This window comes from Mizuhopecten yessoensis, unplaced genomic scaffold, assembly GCF_002113885.1.
Source record: "Mizuhopecten yessoensis strain PY_sf001 unplaced genomic scaffold, ASM211388v2 scaffold10591, whole genome shotgun sequence".
Taxonomy (NCBI): Eukaryota; Metazoa; Mollusca; class Bivalvia; order Pectinida; family Pectinidae; genus Mizuhopecten; species Mizuhopecten yessoensis.
In genome coordinates this window covers 224,686-241,263 of record NW_018408623.1, presented here as the reverse complement: position 1 = coordinate 241,263, position 16,578 = coordinate 224,686, and the positions used below count along the sequence as shown (strand labels likewise).

Sequence of the window (16,578 nt, the reverse complement as noted above, 5' to 3'; positions counted from 1 at the left end):
CCCCCCCCCACTAAAATGTTGCATCAGTTTTCACCTTTGAAGGTTTTTCTACATTTTCCGAGGTACCTCCATCTTCATCAAAATCCATGAACTCATCTTCATCTTCTGAAAAATGTCTGTAATATGAGAAAAAAATCATAACAATGTTTGTCATAACAAATAAGTTGTTTATCACATTTTGTTGGTATGTTATTTTAATATCATAATTATCAATAGCCAGAGGAGCGCCATTTATAATAATATTAAATCTCTGCAAAGACTAATCTGTTGTTTTTTCTCACTATCAAGCGATTTTTAGCCAGTGCTTTTGGAGAATAAATTGACCTATTTTCTATATAGAATTTTTCTTTTGCTGCAAACAAAGGCAACTGGATTATACACTGGAAATAAAAATGTCTGAATTATCTACTGGCAATAAGGAGAATAGGTTACTTCTGGAAATGAAGGTGACAGATAATCTACAGGAGATGAAGATGTCTGGATTCTCCACTTGCTATAGAAATACCGGAAATGGATTATCTGCTGGTAAAAATGGCAGCTGGAAGTGTAAGGGTGCTGGATTATCTACTGAAAATGAAAGTGACTGGATTATTTACTGAAGATGACGTTGGCTTGCTTATCTAATGGGAATGAAGGACACTGGATTATCAAGGCTGCTTATAATTTCCTTGCTCTTTGATTTATCAAATCTAACATGTGTACAATATGCTGTTCTATGGATTTGTCAACCTCACATAACATCTCACCCAGAAAAGCTGGTTCTCATAGATTCTGTTTCTGACGTAACAGTGCGTTGTGATTTCTCAGGCTTCTTCACCGACATATTCAAACCCTGTTCCGGAAAAAAGGTAGATAATAAATTACGGAAGCAACAAAGAAAATCACTTTTGCTCAATGTCACAACTTTAACCAAATATCCCTTAAAGTTATTATAATTACTTTACAAAGCATCTTCTAGATTGTGCACAAGAGAAATCATTTAATGTATATGTATCAATTGTTTAAATTGTTCATCGAATTAAAAGTTTTCAGTGTTAATTTTATATATTCATTTCTTCATAACAAGTTAGTGACATTTATGGATATATATTCTACTGCAGTAGTTTGGATGGCTAAATCAAACTATGAGCCATTTCAATAGGCAAGTTACTATAAATTATTGAAAATACTATTTTTTTCACACTGTTATTGGCCATTTCATTCTAAATGTGCATACATGGGCCACTGTCAATGCCTGCTTTAATCCCTGTACTGTATAGACCGTGACAGCATGCCAAGGATAAAACTTAACATACACAACTGAATCACTTAAGCGCAAAGGTGTTTCATAGTCATATTTTCATCCATTAAATTTCAAACCTACAAATGTGTAAATTAGGAAGTCAATTATATCTGATACATGTATATGACTGTGAGAAAATCAAGACTCTATCACACACAAGTACAAACGTTAATAGTGGAAATACAGAAATTCCAAATAATAGGTTAGATGGAGTTACAGTTATACATAGAAGATATATATCCTGTACAGATATCTACAAACCACAAGCTGTGCTCTTGTATAAACTGTTCTCTTCCCTACAACCATGGGTACATGTAGGTAGGAAATATCACAATGAAAATATAATTTCAAAATTGAGTTATGTCGTATTTCGAAACAGTTGAATGAAAAGCAGAATTTCTCTCAAAATTCTTAATATTCCTTGCTTATTCTGCTTGTGTCACAAGAGTGCACAGTACTTGCAGTACAATAAAATCAAGGTCATTATATTTCCAGAGATTAACTATGCATCAGAATCCAGAAGTACCACTGTTTATATACAGTTTGATTTTACAGTAGCTTTAATGTATATACCAATATAGGAAGATGACTGAAGGAGAGATGATCAAAATAAGTATGAGTATTAGTTTGACCTTTGACCCCCTTGTCATGTCCTTGACCTCAACCTAAAGAGTGTCAATATTGACACTTTCACTCTGGTGATGATCAACATTACATGTGAAGTTTCATAGGTCAATGTGACAGCAAAAAGAAATAAGGGTCCAGAAAATCAAAACAATAAATGTTGTCCTTTGATCCTCTGCCCTGACCTTGACCTTTACAGTAAGGGCCTGACAGAGGTAGACATTACATATCTTGGTCATGATAATCATTGCCCTGACCTTGACCTTTACAGTAAGGGCTGGACAGAGGTAGACATTACATATCTTGGTCATGATAATCATTGCCCTGAACTTGACCTTTACAGTAAGGGCTGGACAGAGGTAGACATTACATAGCTTGGTCATGATAAGCATTGCCCTAACCTTGACCTTTACAGTAAGGGCTGGACAGAGGTAGACATTACATAGCTTGGTCATGATAAGCATTGCCCTAACCTTGACCTTTACAGTAAGGGCCTGGCAGAGGTAGACATTACATACCTTGGTCATGATAATCATAGCCCTGACCTTGACATTAACAGTAAGGGCCCGACAGAGGTAGACATTACATATCTTGGTCATGATAATCATATCTGTCAAGTTTCTGGTTTTATTTTATTAGAGGATAATGATGCTCAGACAAATGTATGAATGCCTGCTATATACTCCCAAATTTGTAGGGTCATAGGGTGTACATGTTTTAAAAGGAAGTGATAATATCCAATTAAAATAATATGAAATCCTTGAAAAAAGAAATTAAATAAAATGAAACAAAGGAAAGAGAAAGCAAAGCAAGCCTGACAAAGAAACATCTTTTGGTGTTTTTCTTTGAACAGGACATTTAATCTGCATATAAAAACCATGTAAACTAATTTCAGGAAAAAAATAAAAAATACACATGCATGAATAAAACCACCAAATCATAACATGTGAAACCAAACATAAAGTTAGGATATAACATGTCAACTGGAAAACGAACAAACAGAAATCACACAGAAGCAGCTGATGTTATGTCTGAAGTAAGACCTAGGATGTCCCTGTCTTAGAGACATAAACCTAGTGATTTATACTTCCCTCCTTACCCCTCTACGTTTATAGTGTTGGTTGATGGTTGGTGATTTATATGATTATTATTTATTAGTATTTTTTCTTTTCAAGAGTGATTTAGTAGGCTTGTATTACAAACTGTGTTATACTCTCTTGCAATGAATCTATCTGTAGCAAAATAGTAGTTTATACAGTAACTGATCATGATGTATCCCATACAATACATTAAAGAAATTGAATATCAAAACTACACAAACTTATATACAGGAATATTTATCAGTTTATCAGTTCCATTAATATTTTTTCATTAAAACATAAAAATGAATATTTCAATGGCATTTGTTTTGTTTTTAAATAGTCATCATTGTCAACATGTCAATCTCTTCAGCTACAATGCTAACTTATTTTATATCATTCGATTTCAATAAATAATCTTTTGAGACACAGAAAAGCAATATTTTTTATAACAAGTGAAAGAGAATTTGAAGTCATTGGTCAGAAAACAAGTTAATTAATTAACAATCAACAGCACAACCAAGTTAAAACACTGTCAAACACACCCTTCAGTCCTATACTGGACAAGTGTGCTGACTATCGATCTTATATCAAACTGATATACGGTAATACATATTTAAGTGCTCACTTCTAGTTGCACACAAAACGCAGCACAACCTAACTTTAAACGCTTACCCCTTGATTCTTACGAAAACGGCACTGGAAAAAAAAAAGGTTCTCTGTTACAATTATGCCTTTGTCAAATATATTACTGGTTCTATTATACAATATTTATGAAATGTAATGATACTCACAAAGTTATATTTTATTCAAAGTTGCTTTATATAATTTCTAGAAGCTATTCTGTTGTGCGTTGACCAGCTACTTAGTACTACGTATACAGCAGTCAAAATTTGTAATTAAAGAATTATTCAATTTTTTTTTTCATAATTATTTAATGACTACTAAAAATGGTATAACTAATGTCTGTTGTGTTAAATATCAAACAGACGAAGGTTAAAGAACTTGAAGATCAAGAAAACAGACATCTCATTGACATCACAAATATTCCTGACCATGACCTTGGCTTTTGAGTTCAACATAAATTCTTGCAAAACAAAAACATTTTACTTACTCAAAGGGAACATTTAGAATTTGCCATTCATTAAAATGAAAATAATGAACATAAAAAATATCTAAAAGAACAATGCAGAAAAATAATTACAACTTACAAAATTTAGGCACTGCCGCAACCTGCATTTTTGACGTATTTTGTTCGGACCACCAAATTTTCTCATATCCTGAAAAAAAGAAACCTCAATGTATTTTTAAGGATCATGGTTGAATTGCTGCTGTGTGGCACAAGAAATCTGCAATATAAAATTTGTGTTATATACAAAAGTCCTATCCCTTTTCTGGTCCAAGAGTCCTATTCCTTTACTATTCAAAACTTATTGGACAATATTGTCTGTTATGTTATTTCTCTTTGAGAAATTTGGAGGTTCTGCAATTGCTCTAGTTTTCCAAAATGCTAAGCCCCCAGGGCTCTTAATTAGTAAAATATTTTATATATAAAGGGAAACAAATTTCTAGGGACAAACTACATTACCGAGATCGAAAAACCTGGAAATGCAAGTTTGACTGATTGAATGAGAGATTAGTGAAATGACACATTGAAATGAATGTAATATCAGATGCTCAATTTAGTTTTAGACCTGGATATTCAGCTGTTGATGCAGATATCTTCATGACATTACTGACAACCTATATGGCATCGTTTATGACGTCATGACAACCAGTATGATGCTACAGACAACCTTACCTTACAGAAGTCACACCGTCCACAGTCCTCGGTTCGATGACAGGCTTTACATTCCCCACATCGCCTTGAAGACTTTTTTCTGGATTTTTCCTGCACAGGCCAAATTTGCAGGTAAACGACAACATTATTTCTTTAGACATCATTCATTAGACTTGTATAACATATACTTTGTTCCACCCCATGCTCTCTTACTGTCTGTATCACTTATCTCTCTTCCCCACCGTTACCACTTCTAGCATCTTATCACTTGTCTCCCCTTTCCCAGATGCAATACTTGTCTCCCTTTCCCAGCTCCTATCATATGTCTCCTCTTCCCCAGCCTTTTCATCTGTATCAACTTTCCCATCTCATACCATCGGTTTCCTAATTTCCCAAACAATATAATCTGTGTCCCCTTTCACAACCCCAATACATGTCTCTCTTTCCTAGCTCCCTAAACCTGTTACCTATTCTCCAGCCCCATTCAAGCTTCCATCAACTGTTGCTCTTCCCCATCCTCATCACCTTTCTCAGCTTCTCAAGCCCATACCACATTAGGTTGTCTCCCCTACCCAAGCTACCAACATCTGTATTACCTTTCTATGCTTTTCTCCGATTCCCTACTTCCATCACTTCCTGTCTCTGCTTCGCCATCCCTTACAAACTGTCTCCCCTTCCCCGGTCCCCATCACTTGTTCTTCTATTTATAAAGCCACATATGAGGTCTACCCTTTCCCAGCCCCTATCAAATATCTCCTCCACCTGACTTTCCCCCCCACAGCCCATCAGTTTCCTCCCCTTCCTCGGCCAACATCATTTGAGTGAGGACATTAATCACCTTTTCACTGTATTTCCATTCCTGTCTTAGACCTTCTCTTTCTGCGGCTGGGTGAGAGGTGAACTTCTCTTTATTTTCTTTTTTCTTCTTGGATTTATACTTGATATCAAGGCTGGGATTTTGCTCTGTAATTAAGAAATCAATACAACAGTTGAAACAAAGTCTGACTATAATTTGACATTTATTGGAGTAAATAGGATTGAAATCTCATTTCACAGGAGAATTAAGTACAGCATACTGGGAAGCTTATAATTGAGGTCATTAAATCAGAGATTGGACTGGCATGATCTCATCAGCATTGTTATTAGTTTTACCTGGGTTTTTTATCCTTGTACAAATTATTATTTGAACTTAATTTAAGAGAAAATTGTCCATTTATTATTATTATCTTGATTCCATTAAGCTTCAAGCAATGGAATGTTTCCAATGAAGATTTTCTTTATGTTCATAATAAATTCTTAATTCTCACTGATTACATAGTAAAATTATCTAGCAATTACAATTTTATGCTATTTAAAAATCAAGTAATGAAGAATAACTTGTTAGAACTGACCACCTAAACATTTTATATGCCAAATACATGTAAATACGACCTAAAGATAATTCAGTTATGATTGGTCAACTTTTGTATCTGTACTGACCTCGACACATCTCACAGAAGAACTGTTTGATTGACCTGGCATCTAGCTGTGTGACTCCTATACAGTCACCATGGTACCACTCCTCACAGTTGTCACACCCTCTGTAAATATAAATACACGTTTGTCACATCCTATACAGTCACCATGGTACCACTCCTCAGAGTTGTCACACCCTCTGTAAATATAGATACAAGTTTGTCACATCCTATACAGTCACCATGGTACCACTCCTCACAGTTGACATACACTTAGTTAAATCTGGGTTTTTTCTTGAAGGAAAAGCCCCCAAAATAATTACAGTGATTATGAAATTGAATTTGAAATCACAGACAACACATTTTAGCTCATAGCTGAAATGGTTAAAATAAGGTCATATACATGTATATTCATTTCTGATAAAAACAAAAGGATTTTGCTCAAGACACAACATTGATTCGTAACTTCTGAGCTACTAAACCAATCAGAAGTATTGGAAAACAATGTCATTTATTTTTGTATTGTCGTTTTCATTAGATTATAACAAGAGGCCCAAGAGGGCCTGTATTGCTCACCTGAATAAGCAAATATTCTCATTAAATATTGCATTGTACTACAAATTTGTAACTTGCAAACTTTGTCGGCTCCATCTGTCGAAACTACTAGTCAAATATTATTATAAGATTTTATGCTTTTTGGCCATCGTTCTTCTTCAAAAGCTGTTTGACATATTTTCCGCTGTGACCTTGTAAGTATGTCACTTCATTTTCCTTCTCAAACTTTTATAGCTCTATCCCAAGAAGCTACCAGCCAAATCTTTTGAATCCATTCCTTTTGGTTCTTGAGAACAAGTCCTTTGAAATGTTCTTGACCTGTGTGACATTTAAAGTAGGTTGAGGTCATTTTAATTTGCAAACTTTGGTGAGCTCTATCCCAAGAAGCCACTAGCCAAATATTATAATTTTATGCCTTTCAATTTTTTTCAGAAGAAGTCTCTTGATGTTTTTGACATATTTGACACCTGTGACCTTGAAGAAAGTCAAACTCATTTTCATTCTCAAACTTTGTCAGGCTCTATCTCAGGAAGCCACAAGGCACATATGAAGGTTCTACACCTTTTAGTTCTTCAGAAGAAGTTGTTTAAAGAGTTTGACATATTTGACCACTATGACCTTGCAATTGAAAGTAGGTCAAGGTAATTTTCATCTCAAACTTTGTCGGGCTCTATCCAAGGAAGCCACCGGCCAATTTTGAAGATATTATACCTTTTAGTTCTTCAGAAGAAGTCTGTTGAAGTGTTTGACATATTTGCTGTGACCTTGAAAAGAGATTAAAGTCATTTTCATTCCCAAACTTTGTTGGGCTCTATCCCAGGAAGCCACTAGCCAAATATAAAGATTTTATTCCTTTTGGTTCTTCAGAAGAAGTCATTTAAAGAGTTTGACATATTTGACTCCTGTGACTTTGTAATCCGGTCAAGGTCATTTTCATTCTCAAACTTTGTCGGGCTCTAGCCCTGGAAGCCCAGCCAAATATAAAGATTCTATACCATTTGGTTCTTCAGGAGAAGTCGTTCAAAAGAGTTTGACATAGTTGACTGCTGTGACCTTGAACGTAGGTCAAGGTCATTTTCTTTCTCAAACTTTGTCAGGCTCTATTCCAGGAAGCCACCAGACAAATATAAAGATTCTATACCTATTAGTTCTTCAGGAGAAGTCGTTTAAAGAGTTTGAAATATTTTACCCCTGTGACCTTGAAAGTAGGTCAAGGTCATTTTTATTCACAAACTTTGTTGGGCTCCTACCAAGTCTATCATTTGGGGAATGGCCAAAATCAAATAATTCATTTCTAAAATTAATGTAACTCATGACCACCTAATCAGCAACAGGTTCTAAGGTCTGGTATTTCAGTTATTTATCAAGAAAGGATTTCAAGGCTGCATTCTTTTTTCTGGCATCACTTCCAGTGGCATTTAGTATCAGAATGGAATAATTTGTTTTAATATATGTTTAAATAAGATCATGGGATTTTCGAAATACATGTTTTTTTCATATCTGGATACACTTGCTGTCAAAAGGCAAGGGCATATAAAGGGATATTAGTAGCATAATTTTGTATCTCTCATCATGTAGGGACAGCAGTCATTGAAGGGACAGATTATATATATGTCACAGGGACTTGACACGTTCCTATGACCCAGAATGAAAAATATACTCCATGGTCCGACCCCAGATCACTTATTATTGTATTTTTTTTCATTCTGGGTCATAGGAACGTGTCAAGTCCCTGTGGATGATGTGTTATGCTGACTTACATCATAAAGCGACTACAGTCAGAAGAGCGACAGATACAGTATTGGGCCTCAGCGACATGTTCCCGGGGACCCTCTGTGTGGTCCATCCTCCTGATCAGCTGGTTCACCTTTGCTTGCCGCTCCGGTAACTGGAACTTGTTGGCTATTCCGTCCGACTGGAGATCAAACAAATATAGAAAATGACAGAAGTTGTAAAACTCTCCTTTATATATTTGCACTGCAATACCACACTATAGAATTACATATTTAGCATTATAAACACGTTTTATACATCCTGTTCACATACATATTTAGCATTATAAACACGTTTTATACATCCTGTTCACATACATATTTTAAACAGTTATCACAGATGGCAGGACATACACGACACATACAAGTATATCCCTCTCTCATAGAGTAGATGTACAAAAAATAATTTTATCTATTATTTTTTCATATTATTCCCGACAAGTGATTGACCAGGAATGCATCACGTTTCCACAGATAAAAACCGATATTGACTTGGAGCGCTGACATTCAACATCGATATTTTAACTGTATTACATTGTTTTAAACACTGACATTCAACATCGACATTTTAACTGTATTACATTGTTTTAAACACTGACATTCAACATCAATATTTTAACTGTATTACATTGTTTTAAACACTGACATTCAACTTCAATATTTTAACATCACTTTGACATTACATTCAAAAGAAATTTTAAAACCATCAGTGATAAAGAAATAAAATCTTACTCACAGCCGACTTCTACTTTCACTCTGTTTCACAGACACATGTTGATTGCGTAATTTATAAGCCAACATGACCCAACTTCCTGTGTAAGTGAATCACACTTCTCTTACACACACATATGTATTGAGACTCCAAGTATCCAATTCCACAAATAACTTAACGTCCACTTGTTGTTTACCTCTTTGATAACAGCTATCACTAGCAGTTTATCTGATGTGTACAGGACAAACAGAATTAATTAGGTGTCTTATAATGTCCCACCTTTGTTTCTGAGTGTCAGAAACAATGTACACATAGCCTCTGTTCAGCTGTAGGTCAGGGTAAACTCACATGTAAGATCACACGTAGCTGCAACCTAATCAGTAATAGTGCACCAAAAGCAAGAGGCTCATGGGACCTGTATCAATAATGCTTCTATGAACTTATATCAATCATCAAACAATTACCAGAATAAGCATAAAACACCAAAATGGATTGGTATAGACATTAGTGTAACCAGAATTTGAAATGACATTAAGATTATTCTTTATACTTGTCCCAGGTCCTGAGAGGAAAAAGGATCAGGTTTCACATATTTTACCAAAATAGATGTAATCCCCTTTTATTGTGCCATACGGTACATGATGTCATGTACAACGAGTTATTCACATTTGGAGTGGTTATATAATGGCAAAATTATGATACCTACTATATATAGAGAGAGATTACACAGTTAAAACATTGTTTTAAAGGTCTCAAATAATTTCCCATCCCCCAACAGTTACATACATTAGCAAAGCATGAATATGATATTGGTGATGTGCTTAGATCTAGACTTGTATCTATATCTGTACTTGAACTACAGCCAATCTCAGGTTTCCTATAATCATTTATGCTGATTACTGGCAGCTCTATAGGGTTATGGTTACACAATAACTGTCAGTGCCAATAATGATGACAAAAGTACAACCGGAATGTAACCTTAAAATATATATTTCTTCTTTAATGCCCCGGTTACACATTCATGGATCGTTGCGCCGGATCCACTATGGATGGAAACTCACGGATGATCCCGGAATAGTCTATATCTGTGGTCCGCTACGGATGCACCACAGTTTGACTACATATAGGGGCTAGTTGACAATGGAGAGTGATACGGATTGCTACGGTTCGGTACGGTTTAGTACAGAATGACACAGTAAGCAATCTGTTTACAAACTGCTACGCTCGGGTGTTCATTCCACAACTTAATTTTAATTTTAGTACCGGTTAGTACAAGTACATAGTTCACCGCAACTAGCCGTACTGATCCTTGGCGACTTGAGCCTGGGGATGTACTACGAATAAATACGGACAATTACGGACAACAAGGATTAGTACGTTCTATTAAGGATCAGTTTAAGGATGTGCTACGGTTGTGTGATCTATGGTGAATTTTTGAATATGTGCTACGGTTGTGTGATCTATGGTGAATTTTTGAATATGTTCAAAAATTGTCACGGATATACAAGTACTACTACAATTGATCCAGGATACATTACTGACAGCTAAGGACCACTACAGAATGATGGTGAATCGTATCTGTGGCTAATCCGGCGTCCGATCCTTGAATGTGTGACTGGGGCATAAAATACAAAAATTCCATGGAATTATATAATAATAATAATAACAAGAGGCCCAAGAGGGCCTGTATCGCTCACCTGAATATTTAAGCAGTCATAGCAAAATATTCTCATTAAATATTATATTGCACTAAAAATATTGCCCTCGCAAACTTTGTTGGCTCCATCTGTTGAAACTACCAGGAAAATATTATTACAAGATTCTATGCTTTTTGATTCTTCAGAAGTTGCTTGACATATTTTCCCCTGTGACCTTGTAAGTAGGTCAATGTCATTTTCCTTCTTAAATTGGTAAGCTCTATTCCAAAAGCTACCACCTAAATCTTATGAATCCATTCATCAGAATAAATCCTTTGAAATGTTCTTGACCTCTGTGACATTTAAAGTAGGTTGAGGTCATTCTTATTTACAAACTTTGGTGAGCTCTATCCCAAGAAGCCACTAGCCAAATATTTTAATTTTATGCCTTTCGATTTTTCAGAAGAGGTCGCTTGATGTTTTTGACATATTTGACACCTGTGACCTTGAAGAAGGTCAAAGTCATTATTATTCTTAAATTTTGTCGGGCTCTATCTCAGGAAGCCACAAGGCAAAATATGAAGGTTCTACACCTTTTAGTTCTTCAGAAGAAGTCGTTTAAAGAGTTTGACATATTTGTCCACTGTCACCTAGAAAGTAGGTCAAGGTCATTTTCATTCTCAAACTTTGTCGTGCTCTATCCAAGGAAGCCACCAGCCAAATATAAAGATTCTATACCTTTTGGTTTCTCAGAAGAAGTTGTTGGTTGCATATTTGACCGCTGTGACCTTGAAAGTAGGTCAAGGTCATTTTAATTCCCAGACTTTATTGGGCTCTTTCCCAGGAAGCCACCAGCAAAATATAAAGGTTATATACCTTTTAATTCTTCAGAAGAAGTCGTTTGAAGCCTTTGACATATTTGACCCCTGTGACCTTGAAAGCAGGTCAAGGTCATTTTCATTCTTAAACTTTGTTGGGCTCCTACCAAGGAAGCTTTCAGTCAAATATCATGGCTCTACACCTGTCCGTTCTTCAGAAGTCGTTTAAAGGAAAAGTTGACGGACGACGACGGACGACACCTTCGGGCAGGTGAGCTAACAATGTAGCTATACATATGCCATATAACTAAACTACCTTAATTTGCATTCATTAATGTTACGGTCATCATTGTGTAATAGTGTATGTGTGGCGTGTTCGTAGGGTACAGAGTACTAGTGTATCATGCGACGTGGCGTGAGGTTTGGAAGAGATTTGGAATGGTTATGCTTTAGCATGTGTTTCATGGACTGGATTATATATATATTCTGCATGTTAAAATTCATTTAATAAACAAGAGGCCCATGGGCCTTAACAGTCACCTGAGTCCTACAGTATTTATTTTTGTTGTTGAAATATGTACCAATTTGAGTAAAAAATTGTTAAGCATAACTTTAACTTAAGTTTGTCAGGACCATGAGCTGATCATTCCGAGACCGATTTTCAGTTAGATCGGCCCATTAGAACTTGTTTTTAAGTTTGAAATAGGTATTTTCCAAATAGCGGCCATGGCAGCCAAATTGTATACCTGATCGACCCGAAAAATAACAAAACTTTGTCAGGACCATGAGTCAAATATTCCTACAAAGTTTCAGTTCAATCGGCCAAGTAGAACTTGACTTTAAGTTTGAAATAGTTTTTCAAAATGGCGGCCGTGGTGGCCATATTGGATTTCTGATTGACCCGAAAAATAACAACACTTGGTCAGGGAGATGTCAGTAACCTTCCCATGAAATATTAATGAAATCCTGTTGACAGTATTTCAGCTTAAGCTGAAAATGTAAAATGTTAACGGACAACGCACGACCAACGATGAAGATGGATAGCAATAGGTCACTTGAGCTTAAGTTCAAGTGACCTAAAAAAATGTTGAATACAAATTTATATCTAGTACATTTTACTTACCATTTTGTCTGTTTTAAAGCTAGACTTGCAGAAATGGTGCAGCTCCAAGGAACTCTATCATCAATACATCACAGTGTACTCCTGGGAAAATATCAAAATTCATCGACTTTTAACACATTTTTGAAACAATTTTATGAATTTTACCATTTTCAGATCATTTCATACTCAGAAAAAAATATTTACAGTAAAACTATCCCAGTGGTACGGAAATATTTAATATATATGATATACAAAAATAATTTTGAATTCAACTATAGGAACCCTTTTGAATTGTGCAGAATAATTAACATACATGTATGTTCTTTCCAAAACAATGCAGAAAGTGTGGAAAGCCCTAGAAACAATGTTAAATCAATAAAGCCACCCACAAATGCCAGGAACTCCAGCACTTGCCTAGGTATATTGTTGGCACTATGAATGGCAGACAAATGAAGCCGGGACGAGAACAACACAAGACTAGCTGTCTCCAGGGCTCCCTATAAAATTAATCAAACCTTTAATAGCTGTCTGACTGACACCAAATTATTATCATCTAATGTTTAAATAGCATTTCTGTTTCCCCTTTCAAATTCAATAATTACAACTAGTAATTTTGAAATTGTTGCTTTATGAAGTTTTATCATACAATACTGGTAATTAGATGCCTAAGAAGAAACCGAGCTATTAAGATACCTGTGACAGGTGCTTTATATTACAGATGTAGAAATGAATTTAAAAATAATGATCAGTCTGATGTAAACCATCTCTTCAAAACAATTAAAGAACATTTCTGACAGCAAAATTAAACTTTGCTTACAAATGTACATACTAATATAAGGGGGACACATTTGTATCAATAGTGTCTATTTGTTTATCTGAGGGTATAGTTTTTTTTTTAATGGCATCTGTTATTGTTTATCTTAGATTTATAAAGTTATCATATGTTGGTATGTGCCATTTCATATGTATTCCCAAAAGTTTTGGGCTTTTATAATTAATGAACAAATAGATGTTTAAAAAAATAGAATATTATTAATTTTCTAATAATATTATTAATTTAATTAATCATCTACAACCTACTGTAGAGGCAATATGTTGTACGGTTTTGGTAATTCCTATTTGATGATACATACATGTACCACCTGTTGAAGCATTTTTTGAAGCAGTGAAAAGTTATCTCCCTTTTATGTATATATACTTGTACCAGTACAATAAAACTACACATCTCATCTTCAAGATTACCTCCTCTAAAAATGAGAATTATATGTCGACATCATTACCACATGATTACTAAGTAAGCAATGCAAGCTATTGCAATGATGTGTTTTACATATGTGTTAATCATGATTCATGCTTATCCGACTATGTTAAGAATCATTTAGGTGCAGTCATGGCATATAACTATATATAAATAGATTTCATATAACATGTCATTCCGTAGCATTCACTTCAGTCACAACAGAGAGTGACAAGTTTATTAACTCATTCACTCCTGAAGACACATTTGAACTCTTCCAATTCAAAGGTTAGACTAGTTCATTATGAAACTTCAGGGGTGAATGAGTTTTCACAGGTACCGCCGCGCATAAGTTTAAACAAAATAATGCAGTAATGTTGTTGTCTGACTATATGCAAAATTCAGAACATTTCATTGACAGATTAAGACGTAAATTATTTATGTGATAAAAGTTGCATGTGCACACAACTTTGAAATTTACAAATTGCATTCAAGATTAGATCTATATTAAAAAAAATTGTTTACACATAGAGATCTGTTGATTTATGGACAATCTTCTGTCTAATGTGGTGAATTCAAGAACAGAATGAATATGAATTTGATGAACACTGGCAAAACCAAACGCAGAAATACAGTTTTAAACTTTAAGAAAAAAAAAATCTAAACGTCTTCTTCTTCTTCTTCTTCTTCTTCCAATAATCAGTCTGCTACCTCTGGTGTATTATCGCAGATAGTCTGGAAGCTTGTCTGACAGATATCAGTATCTGGATGAACGCCAACATGCTTAAACTTAATCAGGAAAAGACGGAATTAATCGTCTTTTCCCCTTAGTGTCAGCAAACAATGGCTCTCCAGCTCAAGGTTGGTGCCAGAACTATTGAGACTGTTCCAGCTGTTAAAAACCTAGGGGTATACTTTGACAGTTCTCTGAACATGGAGAAACAAGTGAACGCTATTGCCAAATCCTGTTACTTCCAGATCAGGAACATTGGCTGTATTCAGCAGTTTCTAACTGCAATTGCATGCAAAATTTTAGTGCATTCACTTGTTACCTCTCGGTTGGATTATGGTAACGCCCTGCTCTGTGGTATATCTGACAAACTAACTAGTCGTCTGCAGAGGGTCCAGAACACTGCAGCACGACTAGTTACTCGTACTCAAAAGAGAGAGCACATCACACTTGCGCTTTATTCGTTGCACTGGTTACCTGTATGATACAGGTCGCAGTACAAAATTCTGGTATACACATACAAGGCACTGAATGGAACAGCTAGCTTCTCAGTACCTACAGGAGCTTGTTACCCTGTATCAGCCCTCAAGATCACTGCGGTCGGAGTCAGAATCTTTGTTGTGTGTCACAAAATCTCGTACTGTGACCTACAGAAACAGATGCTTTGGTAGGGTTTCGGCTACGTTGTGGAATAGCTTACCATCTGCTAATAGGAAGTCAAATACCCTGGCCAAGTTCAAGAGGGACATAAAAACTCACCTCTTCACGTCTGCATTTTAGAATCTTTGCAAAGACGTCATGTAAATACCATCCTTTTATTTGTTCAAGTATGTGCACATTGCTTGTTAAATGTATGAAAGTGATTGCAAGCCTTTGTTGTTTGTTTTCACAATTATAACCATTACTATTACCCATATGTTGTAAAGCGCCTTAGAGTAATTTTACAAATTATATAGGGCGCTATATAAACGTTGTATATTATTATATTATTATTATAGCCTAATTAATACACTTTTAATAACTTTTATTATTAAAAGTAGCCTTATACACTTTTAATAACTTTTATTATTAAAAGTCACAACTTTTAGTAAAAAGAAAAGTTTAATAATTTTTATTTCAGGGCTAGAAAGTCACAACTTTTGATAAACATTTTTTTCCAGAGCTGGCTGCGGCATAGTCCGAATTATTCGACTTTGTCAGAATAAACTCTACAGTTGAATCCAAGTTAATTATTTATTTTGATGCTTTAATTACTTACTTTTTACTATGTTAATGTCACATGTGTCTTTTTAATAGCTTATGTATAAGTTCATTATATTAATACCATACAATTGAGATCCAATTTTTAATTTGGGTCTCTGAATACAACTCATGTCGGGTATGATGAGGTGATGAAATTAAGGGCAAAGAACTGTATTAAAGCGAATCACTGAATGGAAATTTTCACAATACACAATGACCACCTAAAATGTACGTAAGAAGATTTAATAACGATAACATGACAAACTAAACATGTACATAGAATGTAAACAACCTATTTTTGAAGATGAACAATCTAGATGTGAATGTAAACTGTACACAACACTTGACACAACTACAATGTACAAACAGTGGTTCGAGTCATATAACATACTAAAGAGTTGTTAAATATCGATGTTCTTCTAATTCTAAGTATAAGGCCTACTTACCCAGCTATTTTTGGTGTTGTTTTATCTTCTATATATAATTGTTTTCGTGAAATAGTGCTGTGCATTTCGTGATACAGAAGCAGGTAAACGCAAGCATGAACACAATGT

General features: G+C 35.1%; 1 protein-coding gene across 3 annotated transcripts in view; it reads right to left on the bottom strand.

The window, feature by feature from the left end:
- Nucleotides 1-16,559, bottom strand: part of LOC110461248 (CXXC-type zinc finger protein 1-like) — a 26,036-nt gene extending 9,477 nt beyond the window's left edge. Inside the window, exons 1-10 of one of the 3 annotated variants that reach the window (XM_021514651.1) lie at nt 16,471-16,559; nt 12,837-12,917; nt 8,535-8,689; nt 6,245-6,345; nt 5,604-5,728; nt 4,787-4,876; nt 4,197-4,265; nt 3,661-3,684; nt 747-832; nt 35-116 (exon numbers count right to left, since the gene is read on the bottom strand). In XM_021514651.1, coding sequence (XP_021370326.1) covers nt 35-116; nt 747-832; nt 3,661-3,684; nt 4,197-4,265; nt 4,787-4,876; nt 5,604-5,728; nt 6,245-6,345; nt 8,535-8,689; nt 12,837-12,839 — 735 coding nt within the window. In that variant the 5' untranslated portion in view covers nt 12,840-12,917; nt 16,471-16,559. Of the gene's footprint in view, nt 1-34; nt 117-746; nt 833-3,660; nt 3,685-4,196; nt 4,266-4,786; nt 4,877-5,603; nt 5,729-6,244; nt 6,346-8,534; nt 8,690-9,278; nt 9,601-12,836; nt 12,918-16,470 lie in introns of those variants that run through there. The other 2 variants (XM_021514653.1, XM_021514652.1) reach the window with 2 other exon arrangements.
- Between the last annotated feature and the right edge of the window lie 19 nt (nt 16,560-16,578).